Source organism: Manis javanica, chromosome 2, assembly GCF_040802235.1.
Source record: "Manis javanica isolate MJ-LG chromosome 2, MJ_LKY, whole genome shotgun sequence".
Lineage (NCBI taxonomy): Eukaryota > Metazoa > Chordata > Mammalia > Pholidota > Manidae > Manis > Manis javanica.
The window spans coordinates 8,525,361-8,551,914 of record NC_133157.1 but is presented as its reverse complement, the minus strand read 5'-3'; the positions used below and the strand labels follow the sequence as shown (position 1 = coordinate 8,551,914).

General features: G+C 54.4%; 1 protein-coding gene across 5 annotated transcripts in view; it reads left to right on the top strand.

The window, feature by feature from the left end:
* The window catches only part of MVB12B (multivesicular body subunit 12B), a 179,032-nt gene extending 152,971 nt beyond the window's left edge, over positions 1–26,061 (top strand). For 4 of the 5 annotated variants that reach the window (XM_073224464.1, XM_037008152.2, XM_017658810.3 and 1 more), the window contains 3 exons: positions 3,317–3,372; positions 5,663–5,722; positions 22,359–26,061. In XM_073224464.1, coding sequence (XP_073080565.1) covers positions 3,317–3,372; positions 5,663–5,722; positions 22,359–22,445 — 203 coding nt within the window. In that variant the 3' untranslated portion in view covers positions 22,446–26,061. Of the gene's footprint in view, positions 1–3,316; positions 3,373–5,662; positions 5,723–5,922; positions 8,738–22,358 lie in introns of those variants that run through there. The other variant, XM_037008151.2, reaches the window with a different exon arrangement.
* Positions 26,062–26,554: the final 493 nt, after the last annotated feature.

Sequence of the window (26,554 nt, the reverse complement as noted above, 5' to 3'; positions counted from 1 at the left end):
GTTTCACTTCAATAACTTATTAAAAAATTTTTAAGAACTAGAACACTCCTCCCTGCTCAGATCTTCCCAGCTCCTAGAGGTGATTCCCAGACTTCTGGAAGCCCATGGCTTTCGTCCCCGCCTGTCAGCAGGGTGGGTGTCAGTCAGCCGCACACCTAACATTTAGGGGGGTCAGGCGCGTGGCCCAGGCCGAGCCCCCCCCAACACACAGATGTCCCTGGGGGAGCTGCCCCCTGCCCACTCCAGCACAGCCATGGGGTCCCTCCAGGCCCATCCTGTGCGGGGCCACGAGATGGGGAGGTGACTCACACGCACTGCCAGGAGAGGAGCGTGGCCCTGGCCAGGTCTCCAGGGAGGGGTGGATGGGCTTTGGGGAAGGCTCCCTGCAGGTGGGGCGCTCTGAGCAGACCCCAGCAGGACAACTGGATGTGAACATAAAGGGTGAAGGGAGAGGCAGTGTGTGAAGAAGGCCAGTGAGGGGTGCAGGCCCTTATCTGCCAACGAGGGCCCCACCTTGGGGCTCCTCCCGTTCTCTTCCCTTTTGGGGTGCACGCCTGACCGCCAACCACTTCCCTCCCTCGCTTCTGCCCCCAGTGCTTCCCAGGCCTCTCATTTCCCAGGGGGAATCAGGCCTTTGCAGGTAGGTCATCACCTTTTCAGAATACAAATTCTCTAAACATACGTTGGCATTTAGACAGAAACATCAGTCACCAGTGGGAAGGAAAGTGCACCTCCCTGTATCATCAGAAACCCCTTGACCCCAGTAAGGTCTTCAAAACACCGAAGGCAAGAAGCCTACTGAATGAATGATCAGGGATTCTCAGCTTGATGAGCGCTCAGGATGTGCTCTCTGGGAAACACTCACCAGGCACGTGGCCAACACGCTTCCCGAGCGCAGTGCCCGGGGGGCCGTCAAAGGGAGCTCTGCCTGGGCCCTGCCATCTGTCTGGCAGGCAGAGAGACGCCGGGAAAGGTGCCTGGGTGCGGATATGTGTATAGGGCAGAGTGACATGGCCATGCAGTGTCAGAGTGGGCTGTGGGAATTTAAAGGAGAGGTAAGGTGGGCTGTGGCTTCTAGCACTTGGCTTGGGGTGGCACATCGACAGTGACAGAAGGTCAAGGGCAGAGCGGGGTGGGGGAAAGGCTGTAGCGGCTCTGACTTTGGGCTGTTTGCATGTGCTCCTGCCTCCAGCACGCAGGTCTGATCAGAAAGAGCTTGTAGAAGGTCCACCATAGACTTAGGGATGGCGTGACATGGTTTGTCTAAACCTTGAACAGCTGTGGTGTGGAAGCAGCAGATTGTTCTCTAGTGGAAGGGCCAGAGAACCTGGAGTCACTGCTACCTGTGTGACCTCAGCAGGCTCCAGCATCTCCGAGCCTCAGCTCCCCAGGATGTGGAATGGTCAGAAATGCCATGAATGCTACATCCCTGCCTGTCTCCTTGGCATCGGGAAGGGGAAGGGGGTCCAAGAGTTCCATGTGGGGGTGAGCTGTGGCATTGGGTAGACAGTGGCAATTGCTGGGAAGGGAGCATGGCCACCTGCAGGATCTTGGGTGGGACCTGTTCCTGCCCATCTGTAGCAGGTGGCATGGCCTTTTAAGGATCGTCCCCTCACCCACAGGCTTTTTCCTAGCTCTAAGTGAGCATGCATAGGTGTGCAGATTTCACTGGCTCACCTGTGTGACGACGTCCTGTGTAAGGTCGCTCAGGGCTTTTCCCCTCTCTGATTGGGGGAGTGTCACGTGGTCCCCAGCCCTTAGGTGGCCCTCCTCCTGGTAGTCACAGCAGGTTGCAGGGACCCCATGAAGGAGAAGGCCTCTGAGCGCAGGTGTCTCTGTCCAAGCCCAGTGGCCACGCTCCAGGCAGCAACTTCCCAAAGAAAGGAGGAGGCTTCCGGGCAGCCACGGGGGCCAGCTGCGCCATTTCTTTTTCCTCAAACTTACCAGAGGAGGTTCCATTTTTTTCTTCCCTGATATAGACTTTGAATGTAGCTTAAAGTGAGCCATTTGGCCTCATCTTGCTGATCCGAAAGGATTTGTCCCAGGTTTCTTTTCTTTCTCTTACTTCCTTTGCTCCTGCTTCTCTTCTTTCTGTTTCTATAATAACTCATAGGGCTGAAAAAAAGTTGTTCACCCCTTGTATACCAAAAAAGTCACCATTTCAGATGTTGGGAGAAGCAAAGACCGTCACTTCCCGGGAAACCCACTCACCAAGCCTTCTATTCCACTCACTCTATTTCTTCCTAGATCCACAGTTTACCAGAAAACCACCACCCGCAGGGTGAGGCCCCATACCAGCTGCTGGGCTCCAGGCCGCTGGCACAGATGGCCTCTGCTCACACCTGGTGGAGAAACCCGCGCCCTCCCTGAAGCCCGCTTGGCTGCCACATCTTCACACTGGGAGTCCCCATATCACCTTCTGTCACATGTGACCTGTCCTTCCAATGTACCTAGGTTTCCAGCACCCCCAAGGTTACAATTCATAAAGCGTGCTTATCTTGGTAGAGAATATGCGAGTGGAGGCAACCTGGGTCATGGTTTTCTCCGTGTGCACACTCCTCCGTGTGCTCAGACCCGAGGACATGGTGGCCGCAGAGCTGTGGAAAAGGAACTAAACCACAGACCCCAGTGTTTTCATTTGCTGGGGACCCAGTCCCACCCTTTCTCCTGTGTCTGTTAAAACCGAGCAGACTTGCGTGCCTCACGTCAGTTTGTGAAGCATGGGCCTAAGAGACCGAGAGTAACTGCAGTGGCCATGCAGCCCTGGCCTGCCCGCTGAGCACCTGCAGGCGCCGCACACACCTCCAGCTCACACGCACACCTGTAATGCAGGCCATGCCATCTGCGTAAGAAGCTCTCCCAAAGCTAGCCTGACTCCAGAACCACTCTTGCTTCCAACCTAGGCCTCCCCCTGAGCCCGCCGAGAGGTCCGGTATCAGTCTCAGCTGAGAGACAGTCTAAGGAACATGCTCACTGCCCACCTCCTCGCTGGGCACAGCGTGGTCCCCTCGCAGCTCTGTGCTCCTCCGTCCTGCCATCAGCCCTTCCGTGGTTCCCACCACTTGCAGGGCGGAGGCCAGTCCCCCAGGCTGGGCTCTGGAGCCCCCTCTGCTCTCCCAGCTCTGGCCTGCGTGGTGTTCGGGGGATGTCTGGGGCGTCTGCCTCCCTCAGGAGGTGTGTCCCAGGAGCAGGGACAGTACCTGTGTGCATGTTGGTGGCTCAGCCACCGACTGGCTTATACTGTCTGTCAACATCTCAAGTTACCAAACATCCATTGTGTCCACAACACCATTTCCTCTCTTTTTTTCTTTTGCAGCAATGGATGGTGTGCCTTTTATGATTTCAGAGAAGTTTTCTTGTGTTCCAGAAAGTGTAAGTTTTGTGCGTGCTCCCCCTTTCCTCTGCATCCCCTCACCTCTGCCCGTTGTTTCAGGGCTGGAAGCTCAGCCCTGAAGCCTGCCTGAGAGCTGGAAGTGGGTCATGTCCCCCTGGGTCCCTCCACGTAATAGGTGCTTGAGAAGCAAAATAAATGAAGGAGTCAGGGTGGGGCAGGAGCCAGACAGACCAGCAGACCCGCTCAGATGCAGCCGCAGCCAACCATTTCAAATGTGACAGCAAATTGGACTGGACTTCAGTGGCTGTGAATGATCTTGGTTTCCAAGTTAGGCTTATTCATTTTTGTCCTTTTTTATTTAACGATGACAACACCCTGCAGAAGGAAGGCTGCCTCACTTTCCCCATTGTAACTGCTGACTTCTGTGATAGCCACATTCTCCAGTCTGATCAGAGGCCTCTGTCTGCGTGGCGGGGCTGGTCCTGCTAATACCGTGCCTTGAAGCCGTGGGTGGGCCTCCCGCTCACTGCAGGCCTGCACGGACCCCAGGGGACACATGAGCCAGGCCCTCAGTGACAGAGGCACTAGGTGGCTGGCCGGGCGTGAAGGGCAGAACCCAGACCATGAGAGGCCCCACCTCACACTGCACTGGGGGGCTGGGACTGCAGGCCCGGGCTGGCCCTCCTGGGGCCCTCTTGCAGATGTGCCTGCCTCCAGGATGGTAGTGCCCACCGTTGGCTGGGCAGGCCTGGTCCATGCCTTCTCAGTAGCTTTGTTTCTGGGGCTTTTTTCTTATCCTTCCTGCAGAAGTTTGCTTTGAGTAGCAAGTGACTGTGAAGGCCCCAGTTTGGGCACCAACAAAAGAATCCTTCAGTGTTTTTCTTGGATCCAGCTTAAAACCACCTGGCTTGCGATTTGACCTGCTCTGTAGTTTCCATTTTCATGAAATATAATAGGCCTCCTCTGAACCCTTCTGGTAAGCAGCTTAATCTTGAAAAATGCCTGTGACGTGACATGCGGAACATGAGTAACTTCAGCCGACTCCACTTGCCGTGTTGCCATGGAGATGCTGGCACCTCTCCCGCCCGCTCCCTTGGAGAGGCTGTTCTGTCCTGAGCACCAGCTCCAATCAGGAAAGTTTAGTGGGGCAGTGAGAGCCTAATGGCACCACAGCTGGACCTCTGCTGGATTGCGGGCAAGCGGCCCCACTCCCACGCCGCCTGGACTGGCAGCAGGAGAGCCCCCACTCTGCGGCTGCTGGCAGAGCGACCACAGGAGCTGGGTGCCAGGAGCGGCAGCCCTGCCCAAGATCGCCCTCGCGGCCCTGCTGCTGCCGGACGCCGCCAACTCAGCCAAGCCCGTGCCAGGCGCTTCTGCATGCTTCTACCATTTAGTCCTCCCAGCAGCCCGGCCAGGAGGGCCACCCACTCAGCTCTTTGAGGAGAGGAAGGGATGGCGTGATCTAACCTCCGGCTGTGCTGCAAGGAGCCTTGAATCCAGGTCCTTGGACTCGGGAGCCGGTGCCCCTTTTGGGAAAGCAGAACACCGATGTGCCCAGAAAGAAGACCCACCAGGGGCCTCAGAAACGGCGCCCTCCACCCTCTCACCGTGCATTTCCATCCAGGCTTCTCTGGGCCCCGACTGACTCTCGTTACCATGTGTATTTGGTTTTTCACTGTCTGTTGAAAAGCCAGCATTTTCAAAGAAAGGTTTCCATCTTCATGAAATTATAGAAACACCCATTAAAATGCACTGTCATCATCTTTTCACCAAAATAGATTTCTCAGATGATAATTAGTGGGCAGTTATTTCATTCACCTTGCATTTTCAAAGACCTGGCATTTCCTCCAGCCCCAGACACAGAATCGGCTGCCCGCCCTCCTGTAATTCCTCAGTCACGTCCGCCACGCAGACACAGCAGTCCGGGCGGCATTCAGCAAGGCTTGTGCACCTCCATGCCCACAGCCCAGGAAGAGCACATCAGCTCTTCACGTGGGTGGGGAGAGGAGAGAGGCAGAAGCTGCCAGTGACAGTCTTCCAGGAGGGCTGGGACCCTCCTGGGTGCTGTGCACAGCCTGCGAAGCAGGGGTCCTCATCAGAGGGACCAACCCCCTTGATGACCAGGTTTTCCATAAGCATGCGCTCACTCATCCGCCACTCACACTCATCACTATAGAGCGGCGCCAATGGGCTTCTGTAGAAAAGGGGTGCAGAAAACACTAGACCACAGAGGGTGGGTGGGTAGAGCTGTCACAGTTGTGGTGCATGAAAACAGACAGAGCAGCATCTTCCCACCATTTAAAAGGATGTCTTGGTCTGTATTTTCAGATGCAGCCCTTTGACCTCTTAGGAATCACCATCAAATCTCTGGCAGAAATTGAAAAAGAGGTAAGCAAGCTGCCCAGAGTGGGGGCAGGTGGGCCTGGGCCTTGTCCCTGTTCGGGGTCTGTTCCAGACACAGGGAGGACCTCAGTGCGGGGTGCCCCTCTGAGAACACATTCATTTCACTCAAATTTACTTCTTAGGAAAAGAAACTCACTTTTATTACTTCAAGTCAAATGTGACTGGCATCTCCTTGTCTTCACTAGGTCAGAAGGTTGTAAGGGGCGGATGGAGCAGTCAGCTCTGCTTCGTTTACAAAAAGTCTCAGTTTAAAGATGGTGGACTTTGGGGGATCAGCACAGTCAACTTGACTCCCCTGTGCTTTATGGTTCTTTATGATTTGCCACCAGTAGGGGTTTGGGGACAGGTCTGTGCCTTGTCGTGATTTAGAGGCAGGATCAGGGTGCCTTCTATCACGCTTGGTAAGCCAGACCCCATTTGGCAGCCTGGCTCAAGATAGTTTGGAGGTTTTCCTAATAAAAAAGAAAGAAATCCAAGATTGGAGTACGTGTCACAACTCTGAAGAAGGAGGCTCGAGGCAGTGGAATCAAACCGGAGGTCGGGTCTGCCGGTGTTTCCCGTCTGCCTCGGACAGTGTTAGAGCCTGTGTGTCGTCTTTCATGTGGAGGAGGTTGCTAAGCAGTCACATGTTCGCAGCCAGCTCTCCTCTGAGAGGAACATTTGTCTCAAAGATGGAAATGGTAGAACCATTTCAATATTCTCAGTTCCTCTGGGTTTTCTCTCGTGTACTCGGCTGGCAGAAGCAGGTCGCATTATTGAAAGACGGCTGAAATCAAGGAAAATTGAACCAATGTAGTACAACAAATTTCTAAACCTGTCATTGCAAAAGCAAGATAAAAAAAAGTTCCCCTTTGTCTTTGATTTTCAGTAAATCATAAAAACCAACTGATTGTCATCTATAAATTTTGGGGAGTAAAGTTAGGAAAAAAGAATGCCTGGTCACTGCATTAGAAATGTATATGCACGTAGATAGAATTCCTCGTCAGCCCTTCACGAAAGCAAGGTAGCCATGGGTGGTCCCACGGGCTGCCTACTCCCGCTCGCAAACCACCTTTGTGTGGGGTCCTGCACGGGTGGTGCTCAGAGAGAGTGCAGAGGGCCTTTGCAGGTGGCCTGCTCTGGCTGCAGGTGTCCGTGCAGGATGGACAGGCTCCTACAGACAGACGTCTGACCCAGCTCCCCTGCCCAGTGGGGGCAAGTCATGCCCCCTCCCTGTTTAACGCTGGGATACAGCAGCTCCTGCTGTGGAGTTTCCATGAATACTAAGTGAGCATGGGTAAAAAGTGTCCATCGCCACAGTTGGGTGTTGTGGGGTCGCGTGTGCTGGAGAAGAGGACAGCCGGCCGAAGGTCGCACTTCCTGTGCCCACCAGCCCTCCTGGGCTGTACCATTAGCCTGCTTTATTTAATCAGCTGCTGTGTACTCAGCCCTGGGCTACATCACCCTTCCCACCCCAAGCTGACCGAATGGGGCATCATCCCTCCCCATTTTGGGGGCAGAAAATTGACACTCCCAGAGGTGGAGTATCTTGCCCAAAACAAGATTGAGACCCAGCGTGTCACACTCCAAGTCCTCTCCATTGTAGTCTGTGGCTCTGTGGCCCTCCAAGGGGCTGGTGGGGACCACGGGGTGTGGGACGCTGCTTGACCTGGGTTCTGACCCCAGCTGTGCCTTTGAGTTGCCAGGAAGGGGTGAAGTGGGTAAGAACTCCTGTGTAGAGCCTGATGCATGTGAAACCACCATAAACCTTAGCTCCCAGTCTAAGGACTAAAATCTGGTCCAAAGTGGGTTTTGTTAGAATGTACTGTCTTGATGTCAGGCACTCTGAGCAGAGCCTGCTGGGGGCAGCCAGGCTCTGGAGCTTGAAATAGCAGAAACCTTTCTGAGCCTCAGTTTCCTCTTCTGTAAGATCAGGAGAATAACACCACTAGTAAGACCACTTGCCCTGTAGCGTTCGGTTTGAGGGAGAGTCTTGTGAGTGGCGTAGACCTGCTGTGGCCGTGGCTGCTCTCGGCCCGCGATGCTCTTGACCGCCCACTGCGCCCGCAGGAAGGGGGCTGAGCTGCAGCCGGCGCACTGCTGGCAGCAGAGCGGTGATGTCCCGTTTGACCAAGCCTAGTTTTATTTCTGTTTGTAGTGATGGATTAAAAGCACAGGTCTGTGTTCTCTGTTGGAGGATATTAAAGTGGAGGTAAAGAAAATGTGGGGAAATGGAGAGAGGTTAGAGGCATGAAATAGGGTGTAAAACCATCACTAATATTGCCAGTCAAACTGCCATGGAGTTTTTCATTTAATCTGAAGATTTAAAAGTTACTTACTTACACCAGCCATCCGAGTGTGTTTAATGGTGATTAGTATGTTGATACCCATACACTTTGGTGAACGGGCTTCTGCAACTACGTCAGAGGATTTTCTCCATGAATAAACCCGAACTTGTTCCTTTTAGCCACTGAACTCAGCATTGCAGGAGGAGCTGTGCCCACAGGCCCAGGCCTCTGCTCTCGGGCTCCTTGGGGCCTCAGAGCTGGGTGGCCCTTGGGCACATGACTTTGCTCCTCTCCACTCGTGACCATCTGGCTGCCGTCGCTGGTGGGCAGGGAGATCTCGGCCAAGGAGTCTGCTTTGCTCACTGTAAACTAGCATTTTGTCATATTTTACTCCGTTAAGCCAAACACCCTCCCCACAAAACGGCAGACCGCTTTGGGGTTCAGGGGCAGACGGCCCGCACTGCATCTCCTCACCCACCCTGAACACTTCCCAGGTTTCTGGCATTCCTGGGCGGCGGGGAGAGCCCCACGTCTGTGCAGGCTGCTTTGTGCTGGGCAAGGGCTTCCCCTCCCTTATCCCTTCACACTCTGCGTGGGGAGGTGGTACTGCCCCAGATTCCCGCGGAGACGGGCTTGGGTGGTTCCAGCTGTACAGTAAGAAGTGCCTGCCCCTGCAGGCGTCTGCCCAGAACTGGGGTGTGATTGCTTGCCGACTCTACTTACCCTACCCTGTCTGGTGGATGTGCCTGAATCTAAGCCTGTGCCCCATCTTGGCCTCAGGGACAGTCTACCCCATGAACAGACCCATTGCCCTGTCAGCCTTTAGCTGGATGGTTAGGCACCTAAGAGCATACCAGCAGCCAGCCCCAGAGCAGCTCCAGCGCCCCCCACTGTAGCAGGGACCTGCAGTGGACCCCAGTCTGCCACACCCCAGAATTGCCCCCCACTGAGCAATAGATGGAGAGAGATGTCACCCCAGTGGTGTGTGGGCAGTGCTCCCCCAGCTCCCCAGAAGCTGATGTGCTAAGGGGACAGCGTGGTGCTCGGCCCTGCCCACGGAGGACGGGATGAGGCTTGCTGGCAGTGCTGGCAGGACATCTGTGGACTGTGTAGACAGTGGAGGCAGTGTGGTATAATGGACACACTTGGAGTCAGGATGCCTGGGGTAGCGTGCCAAATCTGCCACCTAGGTTTGACCCTGGGGCAAGTCCCCTGGCTTTCCCCTCCCCAAGTGGGAGCTCAGGCCTGAGGAGCCCACCCCACCACCTCAGTGGGGGCACTGGGCAGCTGTGGGCAGTGGTGGGGGACTGAGGGGGTATACAGCACTTGGGTTAAGTCACATGGAAGACCCCCAAGGAAAGTCGTGTTTTAAGATCATGATGGAAACCAATGTATTTATACCACTGAGCTGGGGAAAAAAATTCTTTAGAAGTGTGAAACCTCTCACAACTCAGAAATGCCCTCAGTGGTGTGGGTTGTTGGAAACGAGTGAAGCGGAGGTTAATAAAGAAATTGCCACGTGAATGCTGTCACTCCTGGCAGCCTCCTTCCCGCTTGGCCCCGTCTTCCAGCAGCCGTATCCCGCTGCCGTCCACCTCCACCTGAAGTTCAGAGCAGCGGCTTTGCTGTGTAATCAGTCCAACGCGTGAGAAAGTGAGTTTCGGTCCGTTTCCCCTCAGCCAGGGAGGCGACCAGACGGCTGGCCAGCGGCAGCAGTGCGAGGTCTTCTGGCCCTGGCCTGGCCCCTCCCCGCAGGGCTGGGCGGCCTTGGGCCTGGCTCTGCGGGGGAGGGGTGGGCACGGTGACCCTGGGGCTGTGTCCCACTGAAGCACTTCTTGTCTCCCCCGCCGCCTAAACAAAAGCTTCGGGGAAGAGTGTGATTTTGCAGCCGACCCCTGTGATGAAGCGTCTTCTCTCTGAGTGAGAAGATGGGCATATAAATATTCTCCATCTCCGCCACTCTTTATTTCCCTTGCAAGTAGTTGCCCCATTTCTCCAGCTGATGGATTCCCCTTTGCAGCCAGGGTGGGGGCTCCCCAGCCCCACAGTCCAGACGGCAGCCTCTGCAATAATTCGCTTGTCTCTGTTAACCTCCACGGAGCCTGTGCATCCCGCCTCCCACCCCTTCTGACCCTGCCCTGTGGCCAGCCGCCTCCAACCTCACCTTCCTCACCGACCGATCTGTCCCTTGTCTCAAGGAATCATGGCCAGGAGACAGTAGCCTTGCTTGTAGATTTCATGCTGCGTGCATAACACCCTGCAAGCCTTTTAAAAATAGGAGCCAACAATTCCTGTGATGAAACAGCATCCAGAGTGCCTTCCAGCTCCAGGCAAAGCCATTTCCCCACCAACCTTCCAGGGAAAACCACGGTGCTCACCCGCCCTTCCATGGGGGCCACACTCAAAACCACGGCAAGGGAAGTGTCCTCCGCCCACCACGCTTCCTGGTAGGGCACACAGCCTCCATTTTCGCTTGACTTTAAAGCTGAAAGACAAGGGAGAGTCTAATTAGTAAAGGGACGATGTAATATTAATCACTCCCTAAAAATTGACAAGGGAGGCAGTTCATTTAACCACTTAATTGCTACAGGTTTTTATGGGCTGCTGTTCGCAGACGTATTTAATGAAGAAGTTATAAATCTAAGGGAGCTTAAAATTTTAATTTTATACCTAAATATTTTCCTTGTTCTCATGTTTGTAGTCAATCCTCAAGAGTGTAGTCACGTGGAATGTTCTTTAAATGAACATATTTGCTAACTGGCGTGATTTCAGTTTTTAAAACATTGGTTCCAGCAATTAGGCATTTTTCTCAGTTCCCAAATGACTAGAGAAATTCGTCTTGATTATAATTGCTCTTAGCCACGCATATCTAATTTGTGTCTTTTTAAGTGTTAATTAGTAAACAGTTTGAGCTGACATCTTTATGTGTTTGTATGTTGAAAAATGGGGCTTATTGCTTATTTAGCTTGGGGCCAATTCCACCAGCATTTACGTCACGACATCGAGGTGACATTAATGGAAATATGTTTGGCAGCATGAGGTAAAAAGAATCTTTTGAATTCAACTTTTGGACATCCGCTTTGCATGGGCTTCTGCTGGCCCCTTCAAATGGATGAGATTACAGCGGGTTTGGGACCTGCACTAATGCGGGAAGTGAGGCAGAGATTTTTGTATCGGTAATGAAATGGCAGAGTCCCAATTTTATAAAAGCAAAATGTTCATGTCCCAGCACAATTGTTCATTCTTTGTACTTTCGGAAAGCTTTCATTGTGCTTAATAACCTTGAAGAATTTTGTAGAGAGATGTTGCAAAATCTGTGGTCCCTTTGCACCATCTAGTGGTCAGATCTTAAACTGCAACAGAAATAAACTGCCTTCTCTCTACCTGTGAGACTTGAACATTTTCACCACCCAGCATCCTTTTTCTTTCCTTTTCACCCAGGAAGCTGGTATGTTTGGGAAAGAAATCTGCCTACTTCATTTATTAAATAAAATTTAATTAAATAAATAAAATTAACCTGTTCTGCTCCCCTTTTTTGTATTGCTCAAAGACACAGGACTGCCACACAGATTCTTACCAAGTTGAGATAATTCCAGGCAAAAACAAAGAAACCTAATGAATTAGTTTCATGAATAGCCATTCTGAAGGCACAAAAGTGTTAGAATTCTTCTAAAATATGGGAAGTGCATGGGGACCGTCACTTCATAGACTCTGCAGGGATCTGGTCACAGCTAAGGAGCCAGTCTTATGCCACAGACATCTGTTCTCTCCCTGTAGGTTGCAGTGGATATCTGGGGCACTCTATCATCTTAAGCAGGTACCCTGCCAATTGGAATCAATTTTTTAATATTTAGGATGTTCTCCAAAGTTCAAAGGTTGTACATGTTTATAAAAATGCAAACATTATATGCTTCAGAAGATTGGAGACTGACGAGAATTAGGCTTGAGATGGATTAATGATTGTGCATTGAGCATTGACCCCCCTATACTGAATTTTATTGTTGTTAACAACCATTTGATCAATAAATATGAGAGATGCCCTCTCAAAAAAAAAAAAAAAAAGCAAACATTACAGAACCATGTAAAAGTGGAAATCCCCCATAGTCCACTCCTGGGACACAGACACACACACACGTTCCAACAAACGTTACACACATTCACTTACACATAACACTCTGTCCTTTGCTTTTACACTTACACACACAACCTTCCTCATCATTTCAGGTCTGCCTCATTCTTTTTAATGACTACATATGGTTCCCTTTTATGATTATGCCATAATTTATTTAAGCAATCCACTATTGATTGACTTGTGAATTGCTTCCAATTATTCACTATTACACTGCTGCAACATATTCCCTGGTTCATGCATCTTTGCTCCCCTGGATCTTTCTTGAGAAGAACATGTATCACCATTTTGCCGTCCGAAAGGGGGTGCCCATTTAAACCCGTCCCCACAGTGGGGGAGGGGGCGCCACCTGTTTCCCACATCCTTACTAGAGCTACGCATCGCTGGTATTTAAAGCTGAACATCTTTCCACATGTTTATTAGCCATTTATATTTCTTTTGTGAAGCTCTTCTTGTTGTGCCTTCTGCCCATTTTTTTATTGGCTTTAGATTTTTTTCAGTTTTAAGTTTTCTCTCTGCTTTTTATGACAACCTTCTCTCTGTCATATGTTCAAACACACACACACTTCAACCAGTGGCTTTTCACCTTGTTAATGATAGATCCTGCTATCCAACAGTTTTACACATTTTGTGGGCAATTTTGTCTTTTTTGGCGTCATGTCATACTTAGAAGAGGATAGAAAAAATACTCGCTTTCTCCTACCCTTTGGTATTTTAATATAGTAAAATATTAAATTCTTCTCAACTACTTAGTCCCTCTGAAATTTGTTATGAGGTAAGAACTAGAACCAGCTTTCTTTTATTCTGAAGTATTAGTGTTTTCTTAACACTGCTTACTTTCTTCAGGGACTTCCAAATACTACCTTTATCATATAATCCCATATGTCAGTGGATCAGTGGACATTTTTGACTCTGTTCTTCTTTTCATATTATTACCACACTGTTTTGAATCTTAGAGCTTTATAGTAAGCTTTAATATGTGATAGAGTTCTCCCTTCTCTCGCCCAAATTTTCCTAATTATATTCACATGATTGTTCTTCCAGTTAAATTTTAGAATCTTCGTGGGGGAGGGGATTCAAAAAACTCCATTCTAGCTGTTTATGGTAATGGCACTGGGCATTTGGGTTGGTAGAGGAGTGGTTGGTGTTTTTGGTGAAGGCTTCATCCAGGTCTTCGTTTATGTCACCGGCAGAGTGGAATGGCATTTTTCTGTAGAGATCTGCACTCTGCTCAGATTAGTCCTAGGTGCATTAGGTTTCTGTAGCTCTTGAGAAGAGAATCTTTTCCTCCATTATATTTTCTGTCACTTAGCAAGAAGCTGTTGGCTTTTGCATTTTATTTTCGGGGCTGGCTCTCCCACGCAGTTCCTGATGGTCTGTGATGGTTTTGGGATGGTTTTCTTTTGGCCTCCCAGACAGTTGTGTCACCTGTGAACCGTGACACTGGCACCCTCTCCAGTGTTTGTCCCTCTCCCTGAATGCCTTTGCCTGGCACCTTGACCAGTATTTCCAGGCCACTGGGTCCTCCATTTTTAATGGAAGTTTCTGATTTCATTATTAACCCATAATACTACAGATATGTATAGAGAGAGAGAGACATGTCTCCCCTACTCCTTTTTTTTTTATCATGTGAAAGAATTAGCCATCTATTTCTATTTTCCTAAATGTCTTTTATCAGGAATGGATGGTGGCTTTTGATAAATGTCTTTTAATCATCTGTTGAGATGATCATATATTTTCTCCACAGGCATATTAATATGGCCGATTATATTAATAGAGTTTCTAATTCTGAGAGTCTTGGAGTCCTCTCTCCCCCCACTGCCTTTTTAGTTCTGTTGGCAATAATGTCAGCCCCGTGGCAGCCACCACACAGGTTACTCCCTCACTGGCCCAGGGCATTCATGTTATAAATGAGAGAACCAGGCTGAGCCCATGGAATGTAGCTGAAGCAGAGATGATGTCTGGCAGACAGACGTACCTCACCTGGTCGCCCACGTGAGTTACCTGCCCTGGTCCACCCTCCTGAGTTGTACACCTGCTCATGCAGAACTGAAGTCAAGAGGAGTATTTGGTCTTCAGCAGGCCCTTCCTACAAGGATTCTTCTATCCTTTTCTTATGATTTTGAGAACTTTTGTCCCCCAAATTTTAAAGTAATAACCCCCCAAATTGAACTCTTAGAAGGTTGCCTGGCATGTCAGTAAAAAAATGAGCCTAAAGATGAGATACAGAATGGGAAAGTGCCTTCCCAGAGTGACCCCATAGCTTCTCAATTTCTACCCAGAAATGAGTGCCAGGAAGCAGTACCTTTTAAAATATTTCTACAGTAACCTTTTTAGGTGATACTCAGGTGAACTCTGAAATGCTGACTCAGTGGGCTTGGGGGCTGTTTGGGACCCAGAAATGACCTTTATTCAATAGCAAAAGCATCCATCAGTCCCCAGCCCCCACAAGCAGCAGATGGGCTGCGCAGTCAGGTCCCAGAGCCCACCGGGTTGCCAGCCCCACAGTGAGGGAGGGGCCAGGGAGAGCATGACATAGTTTGTATCCTTATTAACCAGTCTTTGATTCGACCACAAAATATACTTTCCCCCACTTCTCTGGCTACCTTTCCTTTTCCTGTTTTCACTAGTCATGGGCACAAGAAATATTTTGCTTTCTTGCTTACTTGATCCCCATCACCCCACATACTCACACATAATACAGTCACAGTGATAAATGGCAGTTGACCCTCTGCCTGGTTGGGCAGTTTATAGGGAGTAGTGGGGACTATGGCAAATGGCAAAGCACATGTCTCTCTAAAGGCAGCAGTCTCCATTCACTATGCAGCCTAATAGTTGCTCTGTAAGAATGAACATCCAGAATGGCCACATCCCCCTATTTTTTTTCCCTAACAAAAGCTGTGGAAGATACTGGCATTTTATGCAAATTCTCTCCATTTTTCAATGTTTATAACTTTTAAACACCATACAAGCTAACAATATGTGAACCTCCAGCTTGCACACAATCTGTGTATATGGATACAAACATAAATCACACCTAGACTCATAATTTTGCTGTTCACGGGGGGATGTAGACAGTTACAGGGCTCAGTACTTCACAGGCATGAGTTAAGTACCACAGGAGAGGGGCCATCACGCCACCGTGGCTGATGGGTCAGAGGACCCAGGGCTGGCCTGGCATACCATGCTTCCACAACGGACTGCAAGCCAGACTGACCTCCCTCCTGCCCGAGAACTGAGCCCCCTACCCTGGCTGCTCTCTCTCCTTTGCGTCGAGCTAGACCCAGAGCCCGATCTGCCCCGTCACTCACCCATCCATCCACCCCTCCTGCACCACCCCCCTGTCCATTCATTCATTCATGCATGCATCTATTCTGGGCCACAGTCTCTACAAGGCTCTGGAGCAACAGAAATGGCTGAGATCCCATCCCACCCTTGCACTTGAGGACCTGGGAAGTGCCGTGAGGGCCCAGAGGGTTTGTAATTAATTTTCCCCTGGAGAGAGGAGAACGCGCTGGGCCTTAAAGGAGAGTAGGGCTTAGCCACTCAAGGGAAGAAGAGCATCTCAGTGGGCACGGCATCCCAAAAGGCACAAAGTGGTGGCCCGTTTAGAACGCGGTGCTTGGCAGGGAGAGAGAGGGGAGCCTGAGAAGCCATGCGTCGGGCAAGGTCTCTGCGGAAACCGTTCCACCTCACTCCAGGAGGAGGGGCGGCTCTGCGCCGGCAGGGACGTGGGAGTCACATCACGCCCCGGTGCTCCATCCGAATCCTAGGTGGAAGGTGCTTCATGAGCTGAGGGTGCCCTGAGAGGGGGGAGATCTGGCAGGGAGGCAGGCTTCCCAGAACAGTGAGTGGGGTCACCGTCCCCTCTTGAGAGCCCCAGGTTTAGACCAGGAAGGGGGAGGCACAGGTGCTGATGAAGATGGATGAAAATTACCCCGGATGGCCCAGAGGAGAAGATGCAGGGGCTGACTCACTCATTCAGCAGCTGCTTGCCGAGCCCTGCCCAGGGCTGGCTCCGTGCCGGGTGCTGGGCCCAGACAGGTGTGGTTCCTGGTCCCAGAGCAGGTGGGCCTTGGAGAGGTCCCTTGTTCAGACCACCATTTAAGGAGACACCCAGCAGTGGGACTGGGCGGGGCTAGGGGATCCCTACTCTGGGGTTGATGCTTTCAGATTGGAGCACATGAACCCAACAGGAGAGCCAAAATGGAAACAGGTAGCCTCCCAAAAGGTCTGCAGAGCCACGCCGGCCCTCCGTGGGACTGCGGGACCAGCCGGAGCTTCCCTACCTGACTGGTGGCTAACGGCCTTACAGTAGTGCCCTGACGCCTGGTGGCAGTGGTCAGGCTACGCGGCCTCTCTGAGCCTGGCTGGCTCACCTGTAGTGGGAGGTGGCAGTACCAGGGCTCCCCCTTTGTGCCCTGGCCTTGTTCCTCCCCTCTGGTCCTCAGTTTCTCCCACAGTAACTTGAGCAGGTGGGTGCATTCAGAAGCACCCGACAGCCCCCCACCCCACCCAGTGCAGAGACACCTGCCCCACGGGGATGTGGGACCATTCCATGCCTGCTCCTCCCGGTGGCATCTGCCCCCTCCTCCCCCAGGGGCTGAGCCACAGCAGCCGGGCTTCCGGAGACAGACAGGAAGAGCACAGAGTCCCTCCAGTAAGGAGAGGAAACTTGCCATGGCTGAAATTCCCAAAGGGGCTGAACTGTGGGTGATAAACAGAGCAGGTGTCAAGGCCAGGGCCATGGGGGACTGGAGCCGGGGCCAGCAGGCTTGGGAGAGGCAGGCTGAGTGGAGGGTGGGGCCACTGTCCAGAACCTCACGCACCTCCCTGACTGCAGGCCAGACCCATTGCCCACCCCCAGATCCTACTCTTCAGTGTCGTTGGCTCATCCCTGAACCAGACTTCTCATTGGCCTGAGTCTAGGCCCATTTGCTTCCCCTTCACCAGCCACTGAGCGCTGGCCATGCCCGCTCCAGGCCTGCTCTTGCCATGCCCGCTCCAGGCCTGCTCTTGCCATGCCCGCTCCAGGCCTGCTCTTGCCATGTTCTTCCAGGCCCTTCCATGATCCATCCCAGTGCCAGCGTGTGTTGGCTCTTTAGCTCACTTCTCAGTCTGGCCTCACCTCTGAACTGCACCCTCACGAGAAATGGGTGCAGGCACTTGCCCGAGGCCATTGCCCCACCAGCACTGTGCCTGCCCCCCACCCCAGCTTCTGTCTGCAGTGCCTGGGTGCTGGAAACAATCCCTTAGGGCCCTTTGTCATCTGGATCCCCCAGATCCCTCTAGACCTGAGGGGGTTACGTGTGCCCTTTGTTCCCTCCGTTGTAGTTGGTAAGCTGTCAGGCAGTGGTTCTGCACCTGCCCAACCATTACAATCACCTGTGTGCTTTTATAAATTGCAGCTGCCTGCCCCACCATGCCACCTGGGCAGGGCCCAGGTATCGCTGTGGGCAAATCCTTTGATTCAGATGCATCAGGAGGCCTTTCTTTTTCACTCTCAAACTCTTAGGTGATCCTCACTTATTTGTGCGTGGACCGGGGGTGCTGGACCACGCCCTTGTTCCCAGGAGGCTTTGCTTGTGTGGTGCCACTGGAGGCCCAGGTCAGCACCTCCCACTGCTGGGACTCCGGCTTCGCCATGACAAAAGAGTCTTGGAAGCTGGGACCCATGCCCCATGGCCCTAGAGGTCTGATGCGCCAGTTGCAGGGTGTCCCGCCCAGAGGTATCCTGTCCCAGGGCCCCTGGAAAGCTGCACACAGAGACCTGACAGTGACGTCTCTTTCCTGGAGAGGCTGCGTAGGCTGGCCTCGGTGCTGCTGTGGTGACAGCCTGTGCCCACCAGAGGGCGCCACAGCCCGGTGCTGCTCAGCTGGTCTCAGCTCTGTGAACTCAAGTGCTTTTTAATTGAAAATTTTTTTAATTCAAAAAGGATTTGCTGTTTGTACGCGAGTGCAGGTTTTCTTTATGCGGGAGACTAATGTCTTGAGTAAACAGATCAGCGCCCAAATCCACCTTCAAAGGTACTTGCTGTTTGCCCAGGGGAGTGAAAGGGCTTCCAGAAGCAGCCCTAGTCTCTTGGGCAAACACTTTGGGGGCAGCGATCCCGGGCAGAGGACGGCGTCTGTGGGAAGGGTTATCCGCGGCCTAAGGGGGATTATGTCTGGGGACATATGTTGAAATTTCATTTGGGGAGTTAGAGAAAACAAGAGGTGGGGGAGTATTGCTTTTCTCCAGCCAAGATAATCTAAAAAGGGGAAAATCCCAAGGGCGGGGCATGGGGTGGGGGGCGGGGGTGCACAGCAGTCTGTGCGCCACACGCTAGGTCCCCGGCCCTCTCGAGGAGCTGAGAGTCAGGGAACGACTGTGTGCTCACCATCCTCTCCCCGCCTTCCCAGCCAGCCCCAGCGCGCTGGAGAGTCAGGGGATTAATAGTTCGTCCTTGAAGGCCCGTGTACAGCCCCCTTTCCGGTGACCCTGTCCCTGTTCCTGGCCACAAAGACTGGCGTCAGGACTCCCCACCGAGGCACTTCGCCCTGGCCACACACTTGCGTGCCCCGGTTAGGAAATATCCTGCTCCCCTCTCTCTGTCTCCCACCCACTGTGCATCCGCAAAGCCGAAGTGCGGTTTTCTGGGCTCAGCCGTTAGCATCCAGGTTCGCAGACCCAGGCCTGAGGCCCTGACTGGGCGTCTGGGACCTCGTGCCTCCACCTCCCTTCATGTGCTTTCTGTGGCTGACCGGCCCCCAGCAAATCCAGGAGGCCTGACTGCTGCATGGGCATCCTCCCACCCCTGGCAGCCTGGCACAGAGCCCCACGTAGCAGGGCACAGCAAAGGTTCCTGAGGGAGAAGTGACACAGCCCACAACTGTCCCCCCAGCACATGACAGAGCTGTTGGCACTGGGCTCGCTCCCTCATTTAAGAGGTGCCTCACCTCTGCTGCTGCCCTGGCACAACCAAAGCAAGCCCACCCCACTTCCCTAGCCCCTCTTCAGCACCCCCTGAGCCCTCACATCTCTGCCCCCCTCCCCCCTGCCCACTCCCAAGCACCTCCACTCTGTCCTGTCGATTGGGCCGCAGAATTGTCAACATTGGTCCCCATCAGCAACATCAGGTCAGCTGAAAGTTTGTTGAAAATGCAGAATCTCAGGCTCTACTCCAGACCTACTAAATCAGAATCTGCATTTTAACAGGACCCCCCTCCCCGAGGGGAACTGTGTGCATTAAAGGGTGAGCAGCCTGTGTCTAACCACGTAGCCTGCATGTCCTCCCTGGGTGCCAGCCTCCACTCACCCCCTGGGAGAGGGCCACATTCACCTGTCCACAGCTGCACCTGACACTTCGCCCACCAAGCAGTGCCCCTGCTGAGGATCCAGGTGTCTTGAAAGACTACACCCCCAGCCTGTGCAGCCAGCCTGGCACTGCTTACCCCCCTCCACCTGGCTCAGCCTTGGGCAGAAATGCACTCAAGCTCTTCCCCAGCCCGCTCTTCCTCCTGTGTGTCCATTTGGGTTAATGGCACCAGCAGCCTACGTCCCTCCCTTGCCACACTCGTGGGGCTTTCTCCTGGCTCTGGTGCCAGCACAGGGTGGATGCGGGTGCTCGAGGAGGGAGCCTGTCCTGCCGCGACGCACCACGCAGCCACCAGGTGGCGGTATTGTCCTGGGCGTCGCAGAAGCCCTCCTTAGTGCCCTGCTTGCCAGCCCCCTGAGGGCTGGGGTCCCCAGGCCCTGGCCTGGGTCCTGGCATTAGAGAGCAGGAGCCTGAGTGGGCTGGGGGCTGCTCCGATGGGCTCTCCAGTGTTGCCAACAAATGTGCAGCAAGCGCTCGCCTGGTGACGGGGTGGGCCCTGAACCCGCCGTACCTCACCCCACCCTGAAAGCAGCCCCTGGGAGTAGAGGGACCCACTGTTTTATAATTGAGGCATAATTGACATATAACACTAGTTTTAGGTGTACAACAATGATTCTGTATTTGTACATATCACTAAATGACACTATAGTTAGTCTTAGGAACATCTATCACCATACACAGATACAGAAAATTTTTTCTTGTGATAAGAATAAATCTTAAAAATTCTCAACTTTCAAATACACAACACAGTACTACCAACTATAGTCTCTGTGCAGAACTTTACATCCCAGCACTTAGAACTGGAAGTCTGTACCTTTTGACCCCCTTTAGCCACTCCTCCCATGCCCCCTCGCAGCCTCAGCAGCCCCCAGTCTGTTCCCTGCATCTGAGTTCAGTCTCACTGTGCAGGTCCCACATGTGAGATCCTGGTGTTTGTCTTTCTTTGACTTGTTTCACTTAGCATAACGCCCTCAAGTTGCATCCATGTCGTCACAAATGGAAGATTTCATTTTTCAGGGTGGGATATGTTGTGTGTAGATACATCGTCTTTATTGTCGCCTGCCAATGGGCACTTCGGTTGTCTCTGTTTCTTGGCTGTTGTGACTACTGACATGGGCATAGGGTGCAGACATCTTTTCAAGTAAGTTTTCATTTTCTTCACGTACATACCCAGAGGTGGAATCTCTGGAACACATGGTAGTTCATTCTTAGTTTTTTGAGGAACCTCCCTACTGTTTTCCATAGTGGCCGCACCAGTTTACACTCCCACCAGCAATGCACAGGGGTTCCCTTTTTTCTACATCCTCACCAATGCTTATTTCTTGATGAGACCCCACCTTAGAGATGAGTGTAGTGAGGCTCAGAGAGAAGACCTGCCTGAGGTCCCCCTACAATATCAGGTACCCCCCTCCCCACCCCTCCCGGCCACAGCTGCTGTTTGTAGGGGCCACTGGGCCCTCCAGCTGCTCTGGCTGCAGGTTCAGGGGCCGGGCCACTGGAGGCTACCCACCCCACTGCTCACACAGGGATGGGGCAGGGCCGTGTGTGTGTGTGTGTGTGTGTGTGTGTGTGTGTGTGTGTATGTGTGTGTGTCCGTGCATCCCCACTGGCGCTGTGGGCCTGTCAGGCAGGGGTGGCTAGCCTCCCCACCACCTCCACTTGGGGAAGAGAGAACCTGGCAGCCCTGTTCCCCTTGCTCAGCGCAGCCCTTGGAAGTACCCCCTTGATGCAGGCAGCTCACCTTGGGGTGCAGCTGGTGGGAGGTGGGTGCCCACGGGTCACCATCCTGCAGGGATAATGACTCACCATCCCCCTAACAGCCTCCCCCCAGGGTCCCTGAGGAGGCGGCAACCATGTTCACCCAGGGCCACGCCACTTGGCTCTATGTAGGGGAGCCCTTTTTATGGAACTACTACTGCTAAAACAAATTTTAATTTTTAAAATATTTAACAGCCACTAACCTAAACTCCTCATTCCTAAAACCCCGCAGCTGCGTCATAGTGTTCCCACCGTTCCCCACGGCCCCACACCCCAGCCCCAGGCCGCCTCTGCCAGGCGCCCCCCCCACCTGTGCACGCCCCTTCCCCACCACCTGCCCTGCCTCACGTTTGGATGTTGGGCTCCCACCTGGCCTTCAGGGTGACCTGCAGGCAACCCCTCTCCCTGGCAGAGGTACTTGCCCCTTCTCTGAATTTCCATCAGATTTGGAACCCATCTTGATTCATTTCAGAGACCCAGGGCCAGTGAGGTACAGTAGGTCTCAGTGTAAGGGCTGGGCTCTGATGGAGGACAGGCAGAGAGGGAGCCGGGCACAGGCGCACTCTACCAGGGCACCCCGGCTCAGACTGGGTGCCTGTGCCAGGTGCTGCCCTCACGGAGCCTTGGGCACTCGCCAATTAATGAGGACAGTCACACGCCCTTTGGCACACGCAGGTGCAGGGCACTGCCCCCCATCCCCGCCCGTGTCCCATGCACACAGAGCATCTATCACTGGTCACACTCAGGAGGCACAGATGGCAGGTCGAGGGGTCCTCTGGTGGCTGCAGCCAGCCTCAGGTCGGGGTCAGGGTGGAGTCCCAGAGCTGCCCCTTCCCATCCAGCCACTCCTCTGCAGCTCAGCCAGCGCCCAACTGCTGGGGCCCAGGACCCACCCTGTGGGCAGGGGCTGTGAGAGGCACCGTCACAAACTAGCCAGCCACCCACAGCACCAGAGGTGGGTCTGCACGCGCACGCACGGGTGTGCCCTGCTCAGGGCAGCCCTGCCTGCCTGGGGATCACTCAGCAGGCTGGTGCCAGGGGCTGGCGTGGGCTCCGTCTGAGGCCGTGGAGTGCTCACGCGCTGACTGCTTGTTCCCTCCCTCCTGCAGTACGAGTACAGCTTCCGCACCGAGCAGAGTGCTGCTGCCAGGCTGCCACCCAGCCCCACCCGGTGTCAGCAGATCCCCCAGTCCTGAGAGGCCACCTGCTGCCCTGCAGGGAGAAGAGCCTCTGGCCGAACTACTGAGCGCCCTCCCTGGCCCGGGCCTCCTGCCCGCCCTTCGCACTGCCCCCCCGCGGCTCATCCGGGAGACTCCGGGCAGCTGAGCTGCTCCTTCCTCGGTCATCTGCTCGCCTGACGTGACACCCCCGCCTCCCTGGGGACGTTCATAATCTCGACTAATCTACATGTGCTGTACTGACCACAGCTCCTAACATATCTGTGTGATGACCAGTCGTCCTACAAGCAACCCCACCCACTGCAGGAGCCACCCCCGAGAGGCCTGGATACTTGCCTGGCTGCCCAGTGACACCACCGGCTCCTCACTCCTGACTCGCCTGCCGCTGCTGTCCTCTGGAAGACCCAGGGTGGAGAGGGGGGTGGCGGCTTCGCATGGCACCTCCTGGGCTCGCTGGTTGCCCCAGCCCAGGGCTGCCATGGAACCAGCCCCAAGCATTTCATGGTGACCCTGAGGAAACAGGCAGAAGCTGCGGGTCCCCAGGCGGACCGGGGCCTGGCTCCCTGCCCCACCCCCACCGTGGACATCCCTTGGATTTATCACTCGATTCACAAACTGGATGTCCTGCGGCCGGGGAGCAGCACACCCCAGCCCCCGGCACAGAGACGCACCTTCCGGGTGAGGAGGCTGAGCGACTGGCACTCAGGAGCCTCGCTGCCCCGACACCGTGCCACCAAGGTCACAGCCTCTCCCCACAAAGGGCTTGTCCACAACGCCCACGTGCCACCACAGCTCCCACTGCTGCAGCCCGTGCACCAGCCCCAAGGACAGACCCTCCCGGGGCCAAGGCTCTGTGGGCCGGTGCCCAGCCCCGGGGGAGGGACGTGCCCCGTGGCCACCTGGCTTCCAGAGCCGGGCCATCTTGATGGCTTCCATGCACAGCAACAGTTGTTTCAAAAGGCCATCTGACCCAGGTCACCAAACTGAGGCCAACTGAAACTTCCGTCACAAGTGGCCAGTGAACATGCTGGCCTTGCTCACCGCGCCAGCCGCCAAGTCCAGCCCCACACACATTCGTCACGAGAATGGGGGTGCTGCATCCCTGGAGGCTCGAGCCCTCGCCCCACAGCCTCCGTGTGTCCTAATTCCACAGATTGCTGCTCTCTCCCACCTTGGGGGTCACCAGGCGGTTGGCTCTTTGGATGTGAGGGTCCGTGTGTGTCTGGAGTCTGGTGTGTTGGTGGCCCGGGGCAGCAGTGAGGTTTCCGCGGCAGGAAGGCAGCACAGGTGAGCCTCCCCTGCTGCCGGGGACAGTCCCTCCTCCTGCAGTCCCCGGATGCACAGGGCCAGCTGGGTGGCCGGAGCACAGCAGGAATGGACCCGGAGGGGGTGGGGCAAGATACCTCATGGACCTGCAGCAGCCCCACCATGCTTGACCCTCACTTTGATACCTCCTGATTTCTGGTGGGGAGCGGTCCCCTCCCGCCTTCCTGAGGCCCGAGGGCATCCCTGGTGGGCTGGCCTCCCCGCACCTCCCACGCAGCAAAGTGGCAGGAAAACACGGGTCATCTTGGAACCCACCCATCAGGGTCCAGGAGGTCCAGGCCCCGTGCGGATTGGCGGGATGGCGCTCACCCAGGAGAGTGCAGATGAGCGGGTCCACAGGTACCCACTGGAATAAGCTAATTGTGTTTCTGGGAACTTGGGGGAGCCCCGTGGGGCCCAGAGAACCTGTGTCTGCTGCTGCTGTTTGGTCCACAGCCAAGTGACTGGTGTGCCTCAAAGCCCGACAGCGAAGGGTGATGTGCAGCAGTCGTGGGGTACAGAGCTCTGGTCACTTCAGTCTGGTTTGTGCGCTTTGTCCTTCCATGTGTTTTCACGCCCTGGGTGTGCGATTGTGTCTAACAGGCACACCCAGAGGCCCCTCTCATTGGACTGACAACCAGGCGTGTCCATAGCTGATGGGCCCTGGAAGGTACATAGACAACAATGTGGAGTCCCTTGTGTGGGGGGCATCCTGCAGTTCTAGGACAGAGAACAAGGCAGGGCTGCAGGGCCCCCAGGAAGCGGCAGAGCTGTGCCAACTGGGTGAGGCAAGCCGGAGAGACTGCCTAGCAGTACTGACTGAGCCTGGGTCTGACGCTGACTGTGAATGCTGCAGTAAACAGCAGCTTAAGATGTTAAGACATTAAGCAGCAATAGTGTTAAGAAAAGTTGGCATCTGTGGTAGATTTTAGGCTGCTGCTAACCCTCTGCCTCTTTGCCTTGAGAGTTGGGTAATGGTAGGCCGGGGTACTCACGCACACCTCACCACGTAGGACTCGTGCAGGCCACAGGGGAGCCCAGAAGTGAGGCTCTGGCTTCCTTCTGGGAGGGTGCTTTTCCTCACAAACCCTCTGGCCACATGGGGAGGGAAGAATGGGGTTTTCGTAGAAATGTGAAGGGCAGGGCCTCACCCTCGGCCCCCAGCAGCCTCTGCCCCTCCTGAAAAGACCGAGCAGAGCACAATGTCCTGTTGCCCCCTCCCTTCCCTCTGATAATTCAAGGCCTCTCTCCAAAGGCCTTGGACATGGCGCAGCAGTGGCGAGGAGTAAGTGGTTTGCTCCAGGTTCACATGCAAACGTCTAACGAGGCCTGCTTTCCCACCCCAAGTTCAGGGACTAATGTCGGCCACAGCCCCCCTCTGCTCGGAGAAATGAGAACCCCGAGGGGGGAGAAACAGCAGGGGAGACCCCCACCTGCCTTCCCTCGCTCCCAGTCAGAGGACGGCCGCTGCCACCTGCCCTGCTCCGCAAGGCAGGGGACAAGGACGAATGCCGCCAGGCACTAGGCCGGCACTTTAAGCACATTTTCTCCCATCATTCCCCCTAAAGAAAAAACAAATACCCAAAAGTGGATGTTGTTTACTCCTTGTTACAGATGAAGTTGAGACTTGTCCTCAGACACAAAGCTGGTAAGTGGCAGGAACAGGGTTCGGACGGAGTCCCGTCTGGCCCCAGAGCCCACTGGGCCAGCTGTCCTGAGCACCTGCCTCACTGGCCTTGTCTCCAGTCCAGTCACAGACCTCCCCACTGCCACCAGTCCCATTGCTTCTAGCACACTGGTGTCACCATGTCGCCATGCCATTTGCGCTGAGCATGGGGCAAAAGCCCTGCGGCCCTGCTCACCCCACCCAGAAAAGGGCTCCCCCGAGGCTGCTGGCTGACCCTCATTTGCAGGGAACCCCAGCCTGCACCTCCTCTGAGACCAGAGAGCCTAAAGGCAAAGAAGGGCCTTGACACAGCAGCCACGTGCCCACAGGGCGTGCAGAGGGGGCGCTCTTTGATGCGGTTCATTGTCTACCCACTCCTGGGGCCTGGTGGAGGGGGCCGCAGTCAGCCTGGCTTTCTGCACCTGCTCTGAACCGGCCCGGCAGGGACCGGCTGTCACTGCTGTGGCAGGGCTCCTGTTCTCTCCACAAAGGGCGTGTGGCCACGCAGGGCCTCGAACAGGCTGCTGCGCACTCACCGTAGGAACAACGTCTTTACCGCGTGCATTTATTTAAGGTGTGACTCTCATACTTGGCAAAGGGAAGTTTCACTGTGTGATTGTCTTCTTAATATAATTTGTTAAATAAACATTTGTTTTAACCTTTTCCCTGCTTGCTGCTGTCTCTGAAGCCCCTCAAGCAAGGTCGGCAGCCCTTGGGGTGCTCGGGCTCCAGCACCCTCTCCAGCTCTTTCCTGGACTCTGGCCTCCCAGCCTTCCAGGAAGAGCTGGTGGGCTGCCTGCCTCTGTTTAGTTCAGACCTGACCTTAAGCCTGAGGAGCTCCGGCAGGCAAAGCAAGCCCCGCTGTCTAGCCACACCTGCCAGGAATTCTCTTGAAGGAGGAGCCCCAGGTGCCATGGAAGCATGCGGCACAGGCCGCCAGCCAGGAATGCCGAGGTGCTCTTTCATCCGCGCAGGCCCTGGGGCCTCGTCTGTGCAGGGCTCAGAGCCGTCTGGCTGCTCAGTGGACAGCCCGCAGCCCTGCAGCCCTGGCCCTGTCCCGACGGCTACCTGCCCGCAAGACGCCACTGTGACCGCACGGAGGGGCCGGAGGACACGGCCAGCTCATGGGGAAGACCCATCAAGTCACTGTCAAAGC